Raw genomic sequence first — 24,672 nt, 5'->3', positions numbered from 1 at the left:
AAGAACCGGTTCTGTTCAAAACATTTAGAAAATCGACGGGAAGAAACGTTTGGATTGAAGAATCTGGAGGGAAGCAACAGATAAGAACATGAGTATTTTTGGACAAAAAATTAAACACACAGTACGAGCCAAGCCGAGCCGGCCGCATGAACAAACGGCGGCGTGTGTGTGTTGTGGACCAAAGATCACCTAGCTCATCTCCCCTCCACAAAAGTGTAGTGCCCCAAAGGGCATTTTAGGAGTGTGAGGTGGGAGCTTATATACCCTCTCACCTCATATTAGTTGTCCAATATGAGACTTCTTAAAATCCACACACCCCTTCAACTTTTCTCTTTTCTTTGCTTCGTCAACCCACTTATTCATAACCCATAGGATGTCTATATAAATTCCAACAATATTTAAGGAAAAACTTTCTCATATCCACTTCTTATTCATAACTCAGATCTTAATCAATTATATGATTCAAAAATCCCAAAACAAATCCACTTAAGTTCTCTAATTTATCTTTTTATTGAGCTAAAAATTACTGCAAAATATAAGAATTTTTAAGAGAATATTATTGAGAATAAAATAACACTTTAATTACAATTCTCATATCTTTTAATTATTTTTAAATCAATTTCGTACTCATATTAACACTTAATACATAATAAATTTGAGACACATCAGGCTCCATGACCATGATTTCAAATATCTTCAGCCGAAAGCCCTAGTAAGTAATCGTCATCTCCCTTCTTCCTAAAAATCGAAACCATACCTCCATCTCCATCTTCTAGACCTCATCCCTCATTTTCACCCAAAGAGCTTGATAAATATACAGTACAAGAGGGTTACTTCTCCTTCCTTGTATGAACCGACTATACTTATCTCCAAAAGCTTTCAATTTCTCCTCAACTAAAGCAAGTGAAGCAACCTTCCCCTCTTGGCTGTGCATGAACCGTAAGTGAAGCTTTAGTAGGTTTTCAGTGTAGTGGATGAGCTAGAGAATTTTGGGCTGAACCGTGGGTGGGGGGTTTTAGAGGAAGCTACAAGAACCAAGGTAAACCTTGAACCTCTTGGATTTTGCCCTGTTTTTGGTTTGGTCATGGATGTTTTAGTCTTCATGAATTTTCTTGATTTTTCATATTATCAACGGATGAAATGATATAATAGTGTGTAGGGAGTGTAGTTTTATGATGCTACAGCCATTAAATATATACATGTGAATGGAATACCTAAATTCTGAATTGGTCCTATAACAGCCTTGAATAAAGTATGATTTCCAAATTATGTGCCATGCTCCTATGTGAAAGTATGTGTCTTTTAAAAATATATGTGATTTTCCATGAAGTTTATTACATGGACAAACATGAAATTGATAGATGATTACTTGTATAGGTATTCTAATTGTTGATGTGCATGTAAGACTGTTCTAAATTATGGATGGAGCTCTAAGAGATTGTATGAGTGAAATATATTCCAAGAGGAAGAGATATAATTAAGGGTCTCATGTAGTTGTAAAATATATTGTCCTTGCAAAGTATTCAAAGCTATCCACAACATTATAAGTAAAAATCCTATGGTAGGAGATATTGGGCAGCCATAGAGTGACATTAATTAAGTTTGGATGTTTACCCTTGTCATATTCTGATGCATCAAATTGAGAGGAAGAGAGAGATAGAGAGAGAGCCTAATTACCAGTGTTTTAAAATCCCGCTCCTGGGATGACCTTGCCGGGTCACTGACCACTTCTCCCTGACAGTTAGGGTCAGCAATTAGACCATGCATGCATGTTGACCCCTTAAACCTCTCAGTTGAACCTGTGACTCTAGGGTCAAAGAGGTCAGAGGGGGTCATTGCATTTAAAAAAAAAAGTTCCACATGAAACGACGTCGTATGATGTGTAAATAAATAAAAAAATAAAAAACAAAAAATCGCTACTTCCTAGATCTAGAACTAGATCATCAATCTGAATCATTTTTCTTCTTTTCTCCCAAACCTAGACCCAGTCTTTCTGATCTAGTGATCTCCTCCGCTATGGTGGTGGTTTCTCCTATCCTTTTTGGTCTTCTCTCTCCATATCCTCTGCCGTGTTGGTTCTTTTCTCCCCACCGTTGATTCGTCGCATCGCCGCCTCTCCTCCGCCATTCTCTCTTGAGTAAGGGATCTCCTTTCACATGCTGTTGCAGGTGCATGAGAAGGACACATAGGGCATGAGTTTAATTATATAGCTTTTCATTAACTCCATTGAAAAATAGGTTTCATACTTTATACTTTGATTAGCTTGTGTAATATTGACTTATGGATGTAATTGGTTGAATTATATTAAGTATATTTGGAATCTTTGATGATTTGTGGTTTGATTTTTCTGAATTTTTCATATAGGATATATATTTATTTTTTTAATGTATAAAACCAAGTCAGCGAAGTGATCCCGTGACCCCCCGATTGAACCCGTGATCCCGTGACTCTTGACCTCGGCCGAGTTGATGGCCGGGCCAAGTTTTTAAACATTGCTAATTACTCTCTTGTCAAACTAATTGTTAGAGAATTCGATGTCCCGGGTTCAATCCTCGCTTCCCCCATTTCCTTTGTGGAATTTTTTAATACAGGTAGGCTGGATCTAATGCATCATCCACCTTTCATGTCTAGTGGGCTCTTGTGTGAGGGGCATGTTAGAGAAGTATATATATCTAACACTAATGTTAAGCATTAGAAATTTAATAAAACTTAAGTCATAGAATTAATCACTTTCTCCATGTTAGGTTCGGCCAACTTAGGCAAACGAGGAACCAAGAAGAAGCGAGCTTGTCAAGTGGATAGCTTGGGAGAAAAGGTTAGAAATGTGTTATATACTTGTGTGATTGCATGTATATGATGACTAAATTGATAATGTAAAGTGCACAATTTCTGGTTTACGAATGATTTATGATTCGGCCATGTGCAATATGAAAGGATGATGTTGCATTCACTTCATATGCATTTTATTTGTTGCTTGTTGAGTGTGTTGCACTTTCATACATCATTTCATCAACCATTCAATGACATATGGTTTAGCCATATGGTATGATACATGATTGTTTGAGAATACATCACATAGTACCCGATAACGGGAAATGGAATCTAGGCTCGGTTCGCACAGGCACTCAATGAACATTTCTCCAATGCGAGTCTTAGAATTGTCGATCCTTGGGGAAAGTTCTACAAGATTTTGGAAGACGATTATATTCTGGAAGATGATTATATATATATATATATATATATATGAGACAGGATCTTTTGACACCAGTGTCAAACTTAAAGTTTGACACCTCATCTTAGAACCGTTAGATCAAAAAAGATCGATAGTGTCATATGCTTACAAATCAGAGTCGTTGATCTTTTTTGATCTAACGGTTCTAAGATGAGGTGTCAAACTTTAAGTTTGACACTGGTGTCAAAGGATCCTACCTCTATATATATATATATATATATATATATATATATATATATAGCTTATCATTTCTCAAGCTGCCGGAGATAACTTTATCTCCGGCTACTAAATCATAACCGTACAAAGATGGATCAATGGTGATAAAGGAAGAGAGAGAAAAGAGAAATCATAACCATTCAAAGGCGAATCAATAAATATAAGAAAATAAATAATCAAAACGACGTAGTTTTGGGGTGGCCGGAGATAAACTTATCTCAAGCAGCTTGAGAAATGTTTCTCCCTATATATATATATATATATATATGGGGCAACAGACAAGATTGATAGTGTAACTTACATTGGTGTAAAATGATCCTAACCATATATATATATATATATATATATATATATATATATATATATAGGATCCTTTGATACCAGTGTCAAATCTAAAGTTTGACACCTCATCTGAGAGCCGTTAGATCAAAAAAGATCAATGGTGCCACATGCTTACAAATCAGAGTCGTTGAACTTTTTTGATCTAACGGCTCTCAGATGAGGTGTCAAACTTCAAATTTGATACTGGTGTCAAAGGATCCTACCCCATATATATATAGGGAAAAATGAAAATTCAGTCACTGGACCGTCCAGTGCACTAAATTCTCCCGCAAGAACTTAGTGCACTAAATATTATAATGATGTTCTCCCGGAAGAACATATTTATAATATTTACTATAATTATGTTCTCGCGGGAGAACTTAGTGCATTGAATTAAATTTTACATTCAGCCACTATACACTCACTAAACCCATATATATATATATATATATATATATATATATATATATATATATATATAATCATCTTAATACTTGAAAGTCTATCTGTTCACAATGAGTCAAATATACAAGCGTAGAATATACATAAAAGTTAGGAAAGGATTATATTTCAAACTTTACATAAAATAGTAAGTAAAATATCAACTAGACAACAAGCATTAAAAGTCAACGGAGGACCAGTTATGAAAGTCTATCTGTTCACAATGAGTGAAATATCCAAGCGTAGAATATACATAAAAGTTAGGAAAGGATTATATTTCAAACTTTACATAAAATAGTAAGTAAAATATCAACTAGACAACATGCATAAAAAGTCATCGGAGGACAAGTTATCTATGTTTTATTTATGCTTGAATCTTTATAACTTAACATAATAGTTCAAGTTAATAAATTATCAATTTTTGTCAATTCGATATTCGTTGAGCTGATTTATGAGGTGTGTTAAAATATATTATACATGTGGTTTGACTCGCGACATGACATTAAATTTTTTGTTCGGGTTGACCCGAAAACAATTCTTATCATATTTGTGTTGAAAAAAATAACACCTCAAAAATTTGTGTCGTGTCAATATGAATTTGATCCATTTTTTTTTTAAATTTTACCCATTTTTTATTATTTTTTTGTCAATTGTCATTTTGACTCATAGATTGCATGTCGTTCGCGTTAATCCGTAAAAAATCTGTACCGTATTTGTGTTAAAAATTTTGACACGAATAAATTATCAAGAAATAAATTTAGGATCCCCTAATATCAGGGGTGGACCGAGGGAGAGGGGTCAACATTGGCTGTTACCCTCCCTAAATTTTAATTTTTTTATTTTATATATAATAATATTTTTTTAAATAATAATAAATTATTAATACTAATAGTTAATTTTTTCCATAAAAATATTTATAATAATTAATATCTTATATTAATTTTAATAATACTTATAATTTTAAAATTTTATTTTTTCCTGTTGTAAAATTTTTTGGCTGGCACTGCATAATATCCAAATCTAATTTGTCTAGACAGCCCGGTGGCGAAGATGAATATCCGTGTGACCGTGTTCCAGTTGGAAGTGTGACTATAACTGGCCAGCCATTCTGCAACTTCATTGTCTTCTTTAAAAGATACTCTTCTGCGTAGAAGTCTGATCACTGATGCGTCTTGTAACACTGCCAAGGGATTGATAGTTTGGGCAGTAATTGACAATCCAAGTCTTTTATAATCACAGAATCATTGAATGCGAATTTCTAACTAGGTGGTTAGCATCGGGACTTTCCCGGTAATATTATTTTATTTTATTTTTAAATTTTTAAGTTAAATTTAGATAAAAAGATGACTGTTAGTGTTAGTCCATTTTTTTTTTAAAAAAAAAAAGTAAAAATTTCTTCTTCTTTTTATTGTAAATTACTCACTTCTCCCCATTTCTTCACTTCAAATAAAATATTAATTAATATATTAATATAATTATTAATTATTATGTTCATAATTTTCAATCAATACTAACAATTGATTTATTATTAGTGAAAACTATATGTAATAATGTATTAATAAGTATTTAATCGTTATGTATTCTTAACAATTAAAAAAACAAAATAGTGTCGCTGGATCCACTAATTACCCCCTTTGGAAAAATAATTTTCACTAAATCTATTTTACTAAATTTTAGCTAGTTTGTCCTCCGAGTTTGACACATATTTTAAGTAAGCCTAATTTAATTTAATGAATATAATATTTGGAAATTAATTTTTTTTTACATTATATTGATAACTAGTATATTACCCATGTGATGCACGGGAAAAAAGTTCAAAACTTTTGTTGTCCACCGTGGTTGGTTAATTGCACTGCAAATCTTATACTTACAAAAAACTGTGTTGTTGCTTTGTTCTATATTTCAGGTTAAAAAAATTACAGTATTGACAAAGAGCTTTGCAAATATCAACCACAAACAAAAATCTGTTATTCAGAGGGAAAATTAATTTTGCATACAACTACATCATAAGACATCATAATACGTTATAATACACCATGTTAACATGAGGAAGGGATATAAAAAGAAAAAATGCATACAAATCATTGCTAACTATAACATTTATCAACAAAATCAAGGTAACAATAACAACAAGCAAATATGGATTTAAAAAATCAACTTTTACCTATAATATGAAAATGTTATTCATTCAGTGTCATTTCGTAGCAATCATTGGAGGGATGAGTTCAACACTTACTAAATATGTCATTTCCTGTGTGATTTTCGTTCCTTGTGCCTACGATACAGAAGGCAAAAACTCATTAAATAAGTAACCCTAATATGTTAACACCTAAAAGTCATAGTATCAGCAAAAAAAGATTGGATTAAATTTTTTTAAGAAACAAAAAAAAATGTTGTCTAAAAGGGATTTGAATGCAACTTAATCAAATAATCATGTATGAGTCATATTTTTTGCTTACATTGCAACAAATGCATATAAATAGAGTCAAAGCAACTACACTAATCTTTGAGATAGACTTCTATTTATTGCAATAACATTTAAAAAATAATAATAAATAATTATTTTTTTGGCAAGGATTAGTGTCGTTAGTCTTTGGAATTTTCCAAATTTATATTTACAAAAATTGAAATCAGATTTAGTAATTTAATTATAAAAGAAGAAGGATAAAATTTCAATTGAATTATGAAAATATATTGGCGGGTCAGCCCTCCGGGCCGAGCCCAGTTTTCCACCTTTAACTGTCAGCAATTTATATAAAGAATTTTCTTTTTTGCAAGGATTAGTGTCGTTAGTCTTTGAAATTTCACAAATTTGTATTTACAAAAATTGAAATCAGATTTAGTAATTTAATTATAAAAGAAGAAGGATAAAATTTCAATTGAATTATAAAAATATAACGGCGGGCCGGCCCTCCGGGCCAAGCCTAATTTTCCACCTCTAACTGTCAGCCTTTTATATAAAAAATTATTTTTTGCAAGTATTTGTGTTAATTACAGTCTTGCAATAAAAAAATAAAAATTTAATTTCTTTCTTATGTACTAAATTAAAATTTTCATTTTTATAGTTCTTAAATTTTAATAATTTTTTTTACAGAATGACAGACGTCATTTTTTATTTAAATTTAAAATTTAAATTTTTTTATATTAATTATACATATTTTTATATAATTATTTCTATTTTAATTTATGATTTTTATATATTTTTTAATTGATTATACATGTATATTTAAAATGTTTATGTTAAATATTGTTTTAAAAAAATACATGTATATTTTTTTAATTGGTTATACATGTATATTTAAAATATTTATGTTAAAATTTTAATTAATTTTTTGTAAAGTATAAATTATGCCATTTCTTATTTTTTCATTTAAATTTGAAATTTGAAATTATTTTTATCGACTATAAATATATTTTTATAATTTTAAATATTTTATTGTTTAATCTATAATTTTATATTCAATTCAAATTTATTATATATATCTTTTACCACTGCATAAATATTAAATGCTGAACTCTTTTCCCACATATCAAGTTCACATAATATTCCATTTAATTTATTTCCAAATTTTGAATTTATTTTATAATATAAATAATTTTTTTATTTTACTATATTTTTTTAATGATTTTGTTTTTTTATGCAGTATTAATAGGGCTAACAATTATCCATGCAAAAAATAGTGGGATATACAACAAAAGAAAAATAGAGATCTTTTTATTCATAATATATAACAAAAGAAAAGTAGTGGAACATTAAATAAGTTGTCTGCCAAAAAAAAAAATTCAAAAATTTTTCCACCATTACAAAGTTAAAAATTCAAATTTAAACATAAATTTGAAATTTAGAAGAGTTAAGTTATTATTAATTTGGAAATTTCAATGTAGAATGCCGTGGGACATTGAATTAGTTGTCTACCACCAAAAATTGTTCACATAATTTTTCATTTAATTTATTTCCAAATTTCGAATTTATTTTACAATATAAATAATTTTTTTTATTTTACAATATTTTTTTAATGTTTTTGTTTTTTTATGCAACATTAGCCGGGCTAACAATTACCCATGAAAAAAATAGTGGGATATACAACAACAAAAAAGTAGATTTTTACTCATAATATACAACAAAAGAAAAGTAGTGGGACATTGAATGAGTTGTCTAATAATAAAATTTTTCCAAAAGTTTTCCCACATTACAAAGTTAAAAATTCAAATTCCAAATTCAAATTTAAACATAAATTCAAAATTTAGAAGAGTTGAGTTATTATTATTTTGGAAATTTCAATGTAGAATGCAGTGAGACATTGAATGAGTTGTCTCCCACCAAAAATTGTTCACATAATTTTCCATTTATTTTATTTCCAAATTTCGAATTTATTTTACAATATAATTTTGTTATTTTACAATATTTTTTTAATGTTTTTATTTTTTTAATGTTTTTATTTTTTTAATGCAGCATTAATAGAGCTAACAATTATCCATTCAAAAAAATAGTGGGATATACAACAAAAGAAAAGTAGAGGTCTTTTCTACTCATAGTATACAACAAAAGAAAAATAGTGAGATATTAAATGAGTTGTCTGCCACAAAAGTTTTTCCACCATTACAAAGTTAAAAATTCAAATTCAAAATTTAAACATAAATTCAAAATTTAGAAGAGTTGAGTTATTATTAATTTGGAAATTCCAATGTCAAATGCAGTGGGACATTGAATGAGTTGTCTGCCACAAAAAATTACTCACATAATTTTTCATTAATTTATTTCCAAATTTCGAATTTATTTTACAATATAATAATTTTGTTATTTTACAATGTTTTTTTTAATGTTTTTTTTATGCAACATTAATAGGGCTAACAATCACCCATGAAAAAAAATAGTGGGATATACAACAAAAAATAAGTAGAGATATTTTTTACTCATAATATATAACAAAAGAAAAGTAGTGGACATTAAATGAGCTGTCTGCCACCAAAAAAATTCCAAAAGTTTTCCCATCATTACAAAGTTAAAAATTCAAATTCAAAATTCAAATTTAAACATAAATTCAAAATTTAGAAAAGTTGAGTTATTATTATTTTGAAAATTCCAATGTAGAATGCAGTGGGACATTGAATTAGTTGTCTGCCACCAAAAATTATTCACATAATTTTTCATTTAATTTATTTCCAAATTTCAAATTTATTTTACAATATAAATAATTTTGTTATTTTACAATATTATTTAATGTTTTTGTTTTTTTTATGCAACATTAATAGGGCTAACAATTACCCCTGAAAAAATGGACAGATATAACATCATAGAAAAAAAAAAAGAAATTTCATAATATACACTTTAATTAATGTTAAATTCGTTAATGTATTTTTTACACTTTCATTTACAATCCTTAGTACTACTATAGCCCTTGAAAATTGGTATTTCTCTGTTTATTTGTTATTAAAAAATGCAGTGTGATAAGAAGCTAAACAAAATGTCACATAAACAAAAAGAAACTGCAATATCGAATTATAAAATACAACAAATTTCTGGAAAAACATGTTTCTGAAACACAAAATATGCTTCTTCGGTCAGAATTGCTCCCTTCACTGCGAGTTTGTATACGCTTCTGCATCAAACCTATTTAAAAAGATGTAACAAAATAAAAAAAATCAGTAATTTGAATCTGCGTCAATAAATGAAATGGTTTTGACATCATTTGCAGGAAAAAAAATAAAAAATACCCCAACAAAGATGACAACAACGAACCCTTTTATTTTCTTATGAATCAAAATGGAAATATAAATTAGAAACTACATAACTCTTTTTCAAGCTTTATTTTTTTCGATGTTAGGACAACTGAACAATTAAATTCCTCAACATTAGTATCATGAGAATTCATCACCATCATTGGTGTCATCAAAGTTAGACAAATATCACCAACATCAGCACTATCACAGGTCAAAATAAAAAGATTACGTTAAGTACACATGTTAGACAACGAAGTAATCAAACATATTATTGATAACATCTCATTTAAATTCAAATGATGGATTACCTCAGCCTTTTCTGGTTCTGATGATACAATTTCATTTTCTTGAGCATTATCGAAAGTTGTTTCATCCTGTAATAAATAACAACCAACAACAGTCATTTCAATGAATAAAAACGGACATCTCATACGAATCAATCAACATATTACATTTGGGTCGACTAGAGACTTAAGGAATGCTATGATTATTTCACTTGCTGATACAAATTTTATAAAATACACCTCTCCATCACAGATTTTTTTCAGACCTGCAAAGATCCTTTGACAGCAGCATGGATCCTTCCACCCTACAAAAAAAGTGAAAGCCAAAATTCAAGCAACAAATACGAAAATCATAACAACAGACACAAAAATTTAAAATCGCAACACAGACGAAATCACAACAGAGACGAAAAAATTTAAAACATTAAAAAAACAATCAACACTACCCGTTCATCCAACAGAACCATCTCAACATTGTCGTCAAAATCCTTACGCTGAAAGTTAGGAACCTTCCAAGATCGAACCACCTTAACCTTAATCCTCCAGTCCTCCTTGGTAGGATTAAGATCCTTTATAAAATCATATGTTGAAAACATTTCGCTTGGGAGGACGAAAAAAGAAGAAAAGAAAGAAGCTATTCGTCTAAAAGAAACAGTCAGCAAGAATGGAATACCTGAGGGAAGAACGAAATATCAACTGCGACGGATCCTCAACATCATCACCGAACAAATCAAAAGGGTTCATCGTCGCCATTTCCAAACACAACCACCGACACAAAACCTCAACCAAACCACTCGTTCCTCTTCTTAACAGACACACACAAAAAACCTTAACTCCACAACGACTCCATCATGTCAAAAAAATTAAAAAAAAACACACAAGAGAGGGATTCGCACGAACGAAGAGAATGAAAACGATGAAGGGTAAGTAAGGGAGTGAAGAAGAATGAAAGGAAAAATCCTAGCCGCAACAGGAGAGAGAAAAGAGAAATAGACAGAACAATATTCCATTCCAACGTTCATTCTTATAGATGCACGCAACAAAAGAAAAGTAATCAGAGATTAAATGAGCTGTCTGCCACCTAAAACTTTCCAAATCTCTTCCCACCATCCATTTTTTAAATTCAAAATTTGAAATCATTTCAAAATTCGAATTTTAAATCAGCTGAGCAATTCCAACGTAGAAAACAATTAAAAGGGCTGAGTAATTCCAATGTGAACAGCAGTGGGACATTCAATGACTTGTCTGCCACCACAAATGAATTTTTTTTTCGATTTTAAAAAGAATTTGGATTTTTAAAAGAAATACTTTTTCCAATTTACCAAAGAAGGAAAGTTTTCAGATGCCATGTAGTGTGAACACAAATCTCAGAATTAAGCAGGGAGTGGCACATCAGTTGACTTTCCAATAATTGGGTTTCCTTTATATATATATATATATATATATATATATATATATATATATATATATATATATATATATATATATATATTTATACCTCCTATATATAATTAATTTAAAATAACTATATAATTTAATAATTGATATTTACTTATAGGAAAAAGTGTATGTCCTTTTAAATGATACAACTTGTGTCATTTTACTCTCACAAAAAAGTTGGACCCACACATTTTTTTTGTCCACTCTCTCCCCATGATTTATCTGTTTCTTTCACTTAAAATGACACAACTTTACGTCCTTTAAGATGATACACATTTTTTTCTTACTTATATTTTAAGTAACATTTTATATTGTTACGGCAAAAATTAACATTGTATCTCAAAAAAAAGTTACATGATAAATGATTAAAAAAAAAAGGTTACATGATAAACAATTAGTCGTGTCTGTGTGTGTATGGAGAGAAAAAATCATGTGATTATCAATTGTTGATAAATTATAGTTTTTACATCTAACAAGATCAATCACATGCATGGGTGTCTATATAGATTGTGTCATAATTGATGAAACTCTGGATACAGGCTATCGGTAAAAGAACAAGAAAATGCAGGTATGGTTCATATACAGCCACCATTTCAGAGCATGGATCATCATTCATTTCTAACTTCTGTACGCCAACTAAAATTGATTTAAATCGTTAAATACACAACTTATAAATCAATAATTTTGAGTTATGAGTATCTAGAGAAGTCTCGATAGTCGATATCTAACACTTGAAATCCAATTCTTAAGTTATTGTTAATCTTAGAAGTATTTCCATTTTTCAGGGAAACTCACGAAAGCATGTGAAAATAGATAACACCAGCAACCAGCCCATTAAAACAGAGATGGGGAATGAATCATATGCAATGAAAGGAGGAGAGGGTCCTCACAGCTATGCTCAAAACTCCTACTTTCAGGTATATTAATTGGCTATTATATATATGCAGATAACACCTTGCTTCATGTTCATCTTATTCTTCTCTCACCAATAACTTTAAGCATGGATAAAGATGGTGACAAAATGGCATGCACTCATATGCTTTATTGTCATTTGGCTATGCATCAATTTGCTAATTTGTATACAGTTATAGCTATATAATGGTTTTTGCTGAGAGCTATAATTGAAGTTCGTAAAAAGTTGATCCAGGACCAGGAGGCAATAGCCAAAAGCTTTTATCCCAGAGCCTATGATGCACACACAAGCTCAATTTGTTTAGCAGACATGGGTTGCTCTACAGGACCAAATACATTTCTTGCCATGCAAATTATAATAGATGCAATAGAGCACCAATTTCAATCACATGGTCTTGCTGCTCAAAGTTCAAAACTCCAATTTTTCTTTAATGACCAAGCCACAAAGGATTTCAACACAGTCTTCAAAAATCTTCCACCGAATAGGAAGTATTTTGCAGTTGGTGTGCCTGGCTCTTTTCGTGGACGCTTATTTCCAAAGGAAACACTTCATATGGTCCATTCTTCTTCATCTCTATGCTGGCTCTCTACAGTGCCCAAAGAAATTACAGATAGAACTTATAGTGCATGGAACAAAGGGAGGATTCATTGTACAAATGCTCCCAAGGAGGTTGCAGAAGCCTATGCAACCCAGTATAAAATGGACTTGGAAAATTTCCTCAATGCTAGAACACAAGAACTTGTGGAAAATGGACTAATGATATTTCAAATTCTTGTAGTACCAGACGTGGTTCTTGATTCAGAAGTAAACCCTAAAAGAGCTTTCGAACTTTTGGGATCTTGCCTGGTGGACATAACCAAAGGGGTAAGAAACCTATTGGCTTTTTCTGTCTTAAATAGGTTATGAATGAAACTAATTAATGAATGACTTTTTCTATTTTTGCACGAGAGTTTATTTCTTGTTCCCCATTAATCAAGAAATTTGGATTAAATAGGCTTTTGCATTAGAATTAGCATGTATAACCACAAAGATATTCAATGCTTACCAAATCTTAAATTTGGATTATTCTACTTAAACCTCATGGCTGGCTTTAATGCAGGGACAGATTGGTGAAGAAAAAGTGGCCGGACTCTTTCAATGTGCCTTTCTTTTACTCAACTGCTAAGAATGTGAAGGCAATTCTAGAAACAAATGGTAGTTTCTGTATAGAGTGGATGGAAACATTAGATATCAAAGATATTTTTGCATTCCCAAGTGCACATATTTTTGTTTCCACGAACAGAGCAGCGCTGGAAGAGTTAATTGAGAAGCATTTTGGTGGAGGAATTATGGAAGAGGTTTATGATCGCTGCACTAAGAAAGTTAAGGAATTTCCATATATCATGAATTCGAAGAATCTAAAAATAATCATGATGTATGCTATTCTCAAGCCCAAGTCAAAAGCATAGGTAGCTAGGGCCTAGAGCCTACGCGTTCAGGCTTCTTTTCAGCAACAATGTGTTGTTCATCAACCAATAAACTTAATATAATGAAATTGTTACATACAAATGGAAATTTGATAGAAAGGCTGATCTTAAATAGAATTACAAGGAAGCCCCATTTTTAGCACAAATGTCTTTTGCGATAAATTTTCTAAGAGTAAATATCATTTTCGATCCTCAGCAAATTTCACGATGTCCGCTTTAGTCTCTAGCAAATAAAAAGGCTATTTGTGGTCCCTAAGAAATTCAAAATGGATCCATTTTAGTCCTTTTGAGGGACTAATGTGGGTCTCTTTTGAATTTTTGAGGGACTACGATTTCGACTAAATAGGTCCATTTGAATTTCATAGGGACCACGAATAGCCTTTTTATTTGCTAGGGACTAAAGTGGGCATCGTAAAATTTGCTGAGGACCAAAAATGGTATTTACTCATTTTCTAATTTGATACTTTTATTCATTTATCTAAAAGTTTAAATAGATAATGAAAATACTAACAATTACAAATAGAAACAACATCTGCATTAACTGCTCCACTACTAACAGTCACAAGGTTATATCTGATCCAATTCTCCCATATTTCTAAAGATGGGTCAAATAACAACACTTTATTGACAATAATAATTTAAAATAAATTAATAAAATAACAAAAATAAAAATAATAACATTCCCTCCCTCTAAAATTACTCTTGTCCTCAAGAGTAAGTTCAATATGAAGTAATTGAATCATCTTCAATATCCATGTCCGTCTTGTCGCCGTTCTCTTCTATTACCACTTAGATGGTGAACAATCAATGCACATTACAACGGATATCTCTTTGAAGGTCAAACGACAAACAAGAGTCGAGCCGGTGGAGAAGGTGTCAACGCCAGAAGTTTCAACACCGCTGGTGGGAGAGGATAAAGACGAACCTTTAGTGTTGCTGGCTATTATGGTCCGTCACACATTCTGAGTAAGAAGGATGGACTTTTGATTGTGGGCCTCGTATAGTTTTGCCAGCCCAATAGCAGATGAGAGGGTATTGGGCCTATTAGCCTGCACATCAGTCCAAATGGATTTCTTTAAGTCACTAATAAAACAACTAATCTGATTTGGAACCTCCAACCTATCATGATTAGAGTTATTGACATTACTCCCAGATGAATGATTAGTCTTCTGTCCGATAGGAGTCACAACAGCCAGTACGTCCAATCAGTGGGTGATTTGGGCCAACATCTCTTGGAATTGTTTCATAAAAGATTCTATCTTTTCTACTCTCTCCTTCATGCATGGTGTTTGTGTCTGACTCTGATACCAAACTGTTACGTATAAATAAATTAAAAAATTGAAATTTGATTTTATTGAGAAAGCCTAACCTCAAATAGAATTATGGCTTTATTGAAGAAGTCTGACCTCTTGTACAAGTGCCTTTTAGGATAAAAATTTTAAAAAGAAAATACCATTTTTGGTCCTCAGCAAATTTTACGATGCCCGCTTTAGTCCCTAGCAAATAAAAAGGCTATTCGTGGTCCATAAGAAATTCAAAATGGACCCATTTAGTTGAAATCGTGATCTCTCACAAATTCAAAAAAGACCCACATTAGTCCTTCAAAGGGACTAAAATGGGTCCATTTTGAATTTCGTAGGGACCACAAATAGACTTTTTATTTGCTAGGGACTAAAACAGGCATCGTAAAATTTGTTGAGGACCGAAAATGGTATTTACTCAAATTTTAATCTAATACTTTTATTTATTTCATCGAAAGTTTAAATAGATAATGAAAATTGAAAACATTAACAAATAACAATAGGGTTTATCATCTATCATTTAACATGACCACAAAAAGTTTCCTACACACACAACATTTTGTGGGGTCCGCAGCAAAAAAAAAAAAACTTCGGCACGCAAAACGAATCTCTATAACATAACACAATCATTTTTCCTACAACATAACTCTTATAAAACCCATAACAATAACCCCTATATTAATTGTTTTGCTACTAATAGTCAGAAGATTCTATCTGATCCACTTCTCCCGTATTCCTAACAATTGGGTCAAATAATAACTCTTTATTGACAACAACAATTTAAAATAAATTAGTAAAATAGAAAAAATAAAAAAACCGTAACAGAAATATATATACTTAATTTTCTTTTGGCTAATTTGGTAAATCAGTTTGCTTCTTGTCATCTCAACCTTTTATTTTGATGAATGCTATGCCAGATATAAACAACTATACTTGGATCTTTCTTGGGTAAGAGATCACAGGTTACGTCCACTAGCTGTTTTACCGTAATAGTACAAATTAAAAAAATAAAAGCATTGCATATTGGGCTAACTATCATTTTTTCCCCCACGAAATAACATCCCCACCCTTTATTTTAATTGATCGAACAAGTTGGCGGTTTCGGCATAAAATGTCTGTATTCTAAGTAATTGCTTCAATGCGCACGTCATGTATTTATTATTATTAATTTTTTTTTCATGACTTTTACGTCTTTTAACATGGCACTAAATGAAGTCCCTATTAATATGTATGCCATTAGCTTCTTCTTGCATCATCCAGAAACTCAGATTCCTCAAACTCATACTTGCTCCTGTTTGACGAAACACTTCTTAGACATTGAAGGGTTAGCAGTCTTCTCTTTGAATTTTATTTATTTATTTATTTATTCCTTGCTTTTAGGTCTGATAAAGATTGTTTGAAGCATGCAGATACATATAGCACCCCTTTACAGCAAGATGGAGAATGAATTTGTTAAGGCATTTTCTGATTCATTCGCTATGAAGGGAGGAGAGGGCCCTCACAGTTATGCCCAAAATTCAAACCCTCAGGTATATCTATATCTTACTCGTACACTTTCTCTAATTTCATTTAATTAGCATACAATGCCACTATACACGGTAACATATAACTTAAAATATATTGATCTGCTTTATGCATTGGTCCACATCATAATTAATTTGCAAATAAAAAAGTTAAATTTTGTTTCCAACCCAAGTGCTGGTAGAGTTTCATTCTTCATTAGACCAGCAAAGATTTTCAGCAGATTAATTATTGTTTTACCTTCTTCTTTTTTGTATTACATGATATAAATTATCTCATAAAATGAGAAACAATATTCTCTTTTATTGAGTGGTGTTTCTTCACTAATGATGGAGTACACCTTATTAAATATGGTGCAGGGCTCAAGGCTGCCCAACCACCTCATCATTTTGGAAGATTTTGGAAGAGTTCTAGTACCTCTTCACCTTATATAAATCCCTTGAAATAATTTGTAATAGGTTGGATTTTGTTAGAGAATAATTCTACTACCTCTAAAAAAGAAGTTTGAATGTTACACCTCTTTAGGAAAGGCTTAAATATCACCATTGTTGGTGAAGTTTGATTGTACGTTTAGTGAAAGACTAGAAAAATTTGACTCTTGTAATTTTTCTATTTGACATAGTGAAAGATTTTCTAAACTAATATCCCGTAATTTTTACTTCTTCACGTTGAAATAGGTTTTTCACATTAAAATTTGACTATATTTTTCTTTATCTCTCTCCTCGACACAATTTTATTTTCTGCTATGTGTTGGTGTTGGTCAACCTAGTGACTCCATACCGATCTTTGATTGACGAACTCTTAAATTTGAGCTCCGATTTATAACTTAGCTTTCGTGCTATATATGTGAGGGACCGACTTGTCCCCACACTTTTATTTTATACTTAGATCTTTATAACTTAACATAAAGTTTTTGTTTGACTCAAAAAGTATAATTTGTTGAGCTAATAAATTATCGATTTTTGTCAATTTGATATCGGTTGAGCTGATTTATCACTGGTTATAGTCGTATAGACTCTCCTGATTTTATGGGCTGATGGGATCAAAGACAAGATCCCACTCCATCCGCTTTTGGATCAAATGGAATCTTCAAGTGCAGTTTCTCTCACTTCAAATACTAATTAATTGAAAATATTAATTAATATATTAATAAGATTATTAATTATTTTATTAATGATTCTGAATCAATACTAATAAGTAATAACTAATTAATTATTAATGGAAATCATACGTAATAATGTATTAATAATTATTTAATCTTTATAAATTCTTAATAATTAAAAAATAAAAAAATGTTGCTGGGTCCCCTGACTACAGATAATAATTTTCAATCAACCTATTCTGCTAAATTTTGGCTAGCTAGTTGAAACTTAGGTTAGACAAACAGCCCAAGTTTGACTCATATATTAGGTGGGTCAAATTTAATTTAACGATATATTATATTTTAAAATTTATAATTTTTAAATTAAACCAATATTTTTTAAATTACATTGATAATAATTATATTTATACTACCTTTCTTAATATATATATATATATATATATATATATATATATATATATATATATGGAGTAAACATTTGAACAGTCACTTTAGATAAGGTTATCTACAACCATCATTTTTAACTATATTCTCACGGGAGAACATAGTTATAATATTAAAGTTGCTTTTTTTTCTCTCTCCTCAGTTACTTTTCAGAACTTGTTTGCTGACGTGGAGAAAGAGAAAAAAACAACTTTAATGTTATAACTATGTTCTCCCGAGAGAACATAGTTAAAATTGATGGCTGTAAAAATACTTTTGCCATATATATATATATATATATATATATATATATATATATATATATATATATATATATATAACAGCTGAACAAGTTCTAGACTTTCATTTCTCATCCTACAATCATGCATGCTTCTAACACATGTTAAAATGTTAACATAAAGCTCAGATAAATAACAGATAATTTAGATCTATCCCATATATATATATATATATATATATATATATATATATATATATATGGGAAAAACATTTCTCAATCTGCTTGAGATAAGTTTATCTCCGGTCACCCCAAAACTACGTCGTTTTGATTATTTATTTTCTTATATTTATTGATTCACCTTTGAATGGTTATGATTCCCTGTTTCTCTCTCTTCCTTTATCACCATTGATCTATCTTTGTACGGTTATGATTTAGTAGCCGGAGATAAAGTTATCTCCGGCAGCTTGAGAAATGTTAAGCCCTATATATATATATATATATATATATATATATATATATATATATATATATATATATATATATATATGGTAAAAGTATTTCTACAGCAACTTTAGATAAGCTTATCTACCGCTGTCATTTTTAACTATATTCTCCCAGGAGAATATAGTTATAACGTTAAAGTTGCTCTTTTCTCTCTCCTCATTTACTTTTCAGAACTTTTTTGCTGACGTGGAAAGAGAGAAAAGAGCAACTTTAACGTTATAACTATATTCTCCCGGGAGAATATAGTTAAAAATGGCAGTTGTAGATAAGCTTATCTAAAGTTGCTGTAGAAATGTTTACCCCTATATATATATATATACATATATATATATATGTATATGTGGTAAATATTTCTGCAGCCATTTTAGATAAGGTTATCTACAGCCACCATTTTTAACTATGTTCTCCCGGGAGAACATAGTTATAACAGTAAAGTTGCTTTTTTTTCTCTCTCATCAATTACTTTTCAGAACTTGTTTACTGACGTGGAGAGAAAAAAAAACAACTTTAATGTTATAACTATGTTCGCCCGGGAGAACATAGTTAAAAATGGTGAATATAGATAACCTTATCTAAAGTGGCTGTAGAAATACTTTTTCATATATATATAACTAATTAATTCAACTATTGAGTATGTGATATTATCTTTATGACTATATATACTAAATTTTAAACAATTTGAATATTAATAAGTATATATTTTCATAATATATATTTACTTATATTTAAATAACATATTATATTGTTACAAAAAAACATATTATACGTTAAAATAAAGTTGTATGATAAACAATCAGTTAGTTTTTGAATTGTATGAAAATTTATAAATTTAATAATTTCTTGAAAACTTTTTATCTAACGGTTAGATTAATATAATTTAAAGTTCATAAAAATAAGTATGTTATAATATATTTGAGAGAAAATATTTTTCCTTTTAAAAGACAGTCATTTTAGTTAAAATTATTATTTTTTATTTAATATTTAAATTTAAAAAAATCTCGCATTTTTTTGTATTATGATTTATATTTCTCCCAGAGAAAGTACAATAGTTTTGACTAAAATAACATAATTCTTTATTCTTCAAAAGGAGAAATACTAATCTCATATATATTGGGTCACAATGATTGCAGGGAGAGAAAAGCTCATGTAAGTAATCTTTTTTTTGGTGTAGTCATGTAAGTAATCTTTAATTGTTGATAAATTAGTTTACAAAAAAAAAAATGTTAATAAGTTATAGTTTTTACATCTAACTAGATCAATCACATGTACGGGTGTCTATATAGATCGTGTTAGAATTGACGAAGCTCTGGTTACAGGCTATATGTAAAGAACAAGAAAATGCAGGTACGGTTCATATACAAAACCAGGAATGTGCATGGGTCGAACCGAATCGGGTTTTTTGAAAAATAGAACCGAATTGGTTTAAATGGTTCAGTTCGGAAGTAGTTCAGTTCGGTTCAAAACTGTTTCGATTCAGAAGTGGTTTGATTCGGTTGAAAACGGTTCGGTTCGGAACCGGTTCGGGTCGACCCTCTTTTGAAAAGAAAAAAAAAATTAAAATTTAAAAATTATGGTTATAAAAATCAATTTGGTTCGGTTTGAAAATGGTTCGGTTCAGAAACGATTCGGTTCGGTTCAAAATGGTTTAGTTCTTAAACTGGTTCTAAAAACTGGTTCGGTTCATGAACTGGTTCTTTAAAAATCGGTTCTGTTCATGAACTGTTTATTAAAAACCGATTATTGTAAAGGCGGTTTGGTTCGGTTCAATTTTTTTTGGTTATTTTGCACATCCCTATACAAAACCACCATTTCAAAACATGGATGGATCATCATCCATTTCCAAGTTCTGTATGCCAACTAAACTTGATTTAAATCATTAAATACACACCTTACATAACAATAGTTTTGAGTTGTGAATATCTAAAGAAGTCTCGATACCTAACACTTGAAATCCATTTCTTAAGTTCTTGTTAATCTTAAAAGTATTTCTATTTTGCAGGGAAACTTACGAAAGCATGTGAAAGTAGATAACACCAGCGGCCAGCATTTTAAAATAGAGATGGGGAATGAATCATATGCAATGAAAGGAGGAGAGGGTCCTCACAGCTATGCTCAAAACTCCAACTTTCAGGTATATTAATTGGCTATTATATACGCTGATAACACCTTGCTTCATGTTCATCTTATTCTTCTGTCACCAATAACTTTAAGCATGGATAAAGATGGTGACAAAATGACATGCACTCATCTGCTTAATTATCACTTGGCTATGCATCAATCTTCTAAATTGTATATAGTTAATAGCTATATAATGGTTTTTGCAGAGAGATACAATTGAAGTTCGTAAAAAGTTGATCCAAGATGCGATAGCCAAATGCTTTGATCCCAGAGCCTATGTTGAACACACAAGCTCAATTTGTATAGCAGACATGGGTTGCTCTACAGGACCAAATACATTTCTTGCAATGCAAATTATAATAGATGCAATAGAGCACCAATTCCAATCACATGGTCTTGCTGCTCAAAGTTCAGAACTCCAAGTTTTCTTTAATGACCATGTCACAAATGACTTCAACACGCTCTTCAAAAATCTTCCACCAAATAGGAAGTATTTTGCAGCTGGTGTGCCTGGCTCTTTTCGTGGACGCTTATTTCCAAAGGAAACACTTCATTTGGTCCATTCTTCTTCATCTCTAAACTGGCTCTCTACAGTGCCCAAAGAAATTACAGACAGAACTTCTAATGCATGGAACAAAAGGAGGATTCATTGCACAAATGCTCCCAAGGAGGTTGCAGATGCCTATTCAACCCAGTATAAAATGGACTTGGAAAATTTCCTCCATGCTAGAGCACATGAACTTGTGGAAAATGGACTAATGATACTTCAAATTCCTGTAGCATCAGACGTGATTCTTGATTCAGAAGTAGACCCTAATAGAGTTTTTGAACTTCTGGGATCTTGCCTGGTAGACATGACCAAAGGGGTAAGAAACCTATTGCCTTTTGCTGTCTTAAATAGGTTATGAATGAAACCAATTAATGAATAACTTTTTCTAATTTTTCATGGGATTTTATTTCTTGTTCCTCATTAATCAAGAAATTTGGATTAAATAGGCTTTTGCATTGGAATAAGCATGTATAACCACAAAGATATTCAATGCTTACCAAATTTGAATTTTGGATTATTCTATCTAGTCCTGATGGCTGGCTTTAATGCAGGGACTGATTAGTGAAGAAAAAGTGGACTCTTTCAATGTGCCTTTCTTTTACTCACCTGTTAAGAATGTGAAGGCAATTCTAGAAACAAATGGTAGTTTTAGTATGGAGTGGATGGAAACATTAGATATCAAAGATATTTTTGTAATCCCAAGTGCACAAGTTTTTGTTTCCACCTACAGAGCAGTGCTGGAAGAGTTAATTGAGAAGCATTTTGGTGGAGGAAATATTGATGAGCTTTTTGCTCGCTACACTGAGAAAGTTAAGGAATTTCCAGATATCATGAATTCAAAGAAGCTAAAAATAGTCATGTTGTATGCTCTTCTCAAGCGCAAGTCAAAAGCATCGATAGGTATGGCCTAGGGCCTACACGTTCTGGCTTCTCTTAAGCAACAATGTGTTACTCATCAACCAATGAACTTTTATTTCAGTTTTAGAATTTAATAAGGGGAAGAACACTCGTGACATGTCCTGAGAGAACTGTAATATGTTGTTCCTTTAATTTTTATCGAGGCTCTACAGAATTAGTTCCTCTATATTAGTGTTTCAATAGAGTTTAAGTAGTATTGTATTAGGGATCTATTAATTTCATGTTGCATGAGATAATTATCTCATGCAACCGAGATAAGATTGTGGGGTCTACTGCTTTTTCAGAAAAAGAAAAAAAAATAGTGGATCCCACTATTTTATCTCTGTTGCATGAAATAATTATCTCATGCAACATGAGATAATTATTTTCCATTGTATTATTGCTGGGAGTTAACCTTGTAATTAAGATTTTTCTTAGTTGCTATTTAGTTGTCAAATGAAAATGATACATTTATACCATTCTTTTACACCACTAATGTGTAAATAAGTGATGATAATATATTATATGGCGATGGGAAATGCTTTTTGACCCTTTTGCCCCTCATTAAATAATTAATAACCAATTTATCCCTCCCCCAGAACTATCCATCATCCTGCCCCATTTAGTCGATTAAGTTGCACTTTTAATCGACTAAATGGGCAAAACTCAGAAATCATGAAACGCGAATTTTAGTCGACTAAAAACTCACCTTAATCGACTACATTCGTTGCACTTTTAGTCGACTAAGCCCATTATTTAGTCGACTAAATATCGCAGATCAGGTTTTTTAAAAAAACCCCATTTCGCAAAGGGGGTTATTTTCAAACCCTAATCGACTAAATCGCTCCATTCCGTCCCCTCTCTCCAACCAAGTCCGAATCTCAACCCTTGAAGGTGCGATTGAAGCATCCTTGGTTCACACTTGCGAAATCGATATTTAGGTAACGTATTCTGACGTGCATTTGGTTTTAGGTTTAGGTTTTTTTGTTTGTTTTCTCCATGCATTTGATTTCTGTTTGCGGTTTTGTGGATTTAGGTTAGGGGTAGGGTGTTAAGTTTGTTGTGAGGGTGAGGGTTAGGGTTGATGTTTAGGCTTAGGGTTAGGGTTAGGGTTAGGGTTAGGGTTGGGGTTTATGTTGCTGTTTTGTTTGGGTTGTAGTGTTAGGGTTGATGTTTTTATGTTAGGGGCTAGGAGTGATTTTTTGTGATGTGCCAGGGTTAGGGTTTCTGTTTTAGGGTTAGGGTTAGGGTTTGGGGTGCTATTTTTGATTGGGTTTCTGTTTTAGGGTTAGGTATAGGGTTTGTTTTCTGTTTTATTTTATGATAAGGTTTTGTTTTTTATATTGAATTTTAAATTTTTTGATATTGTTATTGTTCATTGATATTGTTTCCACTTGCATTGTAGGTACAGTTGTTCCCATGGCTGGTCGTAGAAGATCGTCTAGCACTGGAAATGAGAGACGACAGAAGCTACGACAAGACCGTCCGTCTTCGTCAAGGCCACAAGAGGAAGAGGCCGCTCCTGTCGACCTCCCATTCGGATACTTGTTCGAGAATGACCCCGTGGTTCATGAATCATTTGTCCGTGACTTTGTTAATCGACCGATATGTGGGGCCAAATCACTTGATACAGCCTTTTTTGAACAAGAAGGTTTTAACATTGTGAGGTGGTTAGAGGAATCACATCTTAGGACCTTGGCTGAACTGTCGTGTTCATATTCTGAGCTGCATGTACGGGCCTTCTACCATAACCTCAGCTACGTACAGGGTGAGCTGAGGTCTAGGGTCTGCGGGGTGGAGATCATCATGACGGCTCCGGTATGGTTGGAGTTACTGGGGTATGACTTTGATTCTGCGCAGACTGTGGAATATAACGCAGACAGCGAGACCATACTTCCAGGATATACACGAGGTGATGCCGTGCAGGAGCAGAGAAGAGTCTGTGGGCAGCACATTTCCTATACGGTCGGGTTGCTTACTG

The 24,672-nt window shown here is 31.5% G+C and overlaps 2 protein-coding genes across 2 annotated transcripts; both read left to right on the top strand.

Moving 5' to 3' along the window:
• Nucleotides 1–12,217: 12,217 nt before the first annotated feature.
• LOC133308417 (loganic acid O-methyltransferase-like) lies at nt 12,218–14,016 on the top strand. Its single transcript, XM_061509029.1, has 4 exons — nt 12,218–12,223; nt 12,441–12,572; nt 12,803–13,467; nt 13,668–14,016. The coding sequence occupies exons 1-4, from the start codon at nt 12,218–12,220 to the stop codon at nt 14,014–14,016; spliced, it is 1,152 nt and encodes a 383-aa protein (XP_061365013.1).
• A 2,755-nt stretch (nt 14,017–16,771) lies between these two features.
• LOC133308416 (loganic acid O-methyltransferase-like) lies at nt 16,772–22,705 on the top strand. Its single transcript, XM_061509028.1, has 4 exons — nt 16,772–16,864; nt 21,126–21,257; nt 21,451–22,110; nt 22,346–22,705. The coding sequence occupies exons 1-4, from the start codon at nt 16,772–16,774 to the stop codon at nt 22,703–22,705; spliced, it is 1,245 nt and encodes a 414-aa protein (XP_061365012.1).
• The last annotated feature ends 1,967 nt before the right edge of the window (nt 22,706–24,672 follow it).

Source organism: Gastrolobium bilobum, unplaced genomic scaffold, assembly GCF_033153095.1.
Source record: "Gastrolobium bilobum isolate Gb01-03AN ecotype WA unplaced genomic scaffold, APGP_CSIRO_Gbil_v1 utg8372, whole genome shotgun sequence".
NCBI lineage: Eukaryota > Viridiplantae > Streptophyta > Magnoliopsida > Fabales > Fabaceae > Gastrolobium > Gastrolobium bilobum.
The sequence above is the reverse complement of the archived record's forward strand: the minus strand, read 5'-3'. Positions and strand labels throughout refer to the sequence as shown.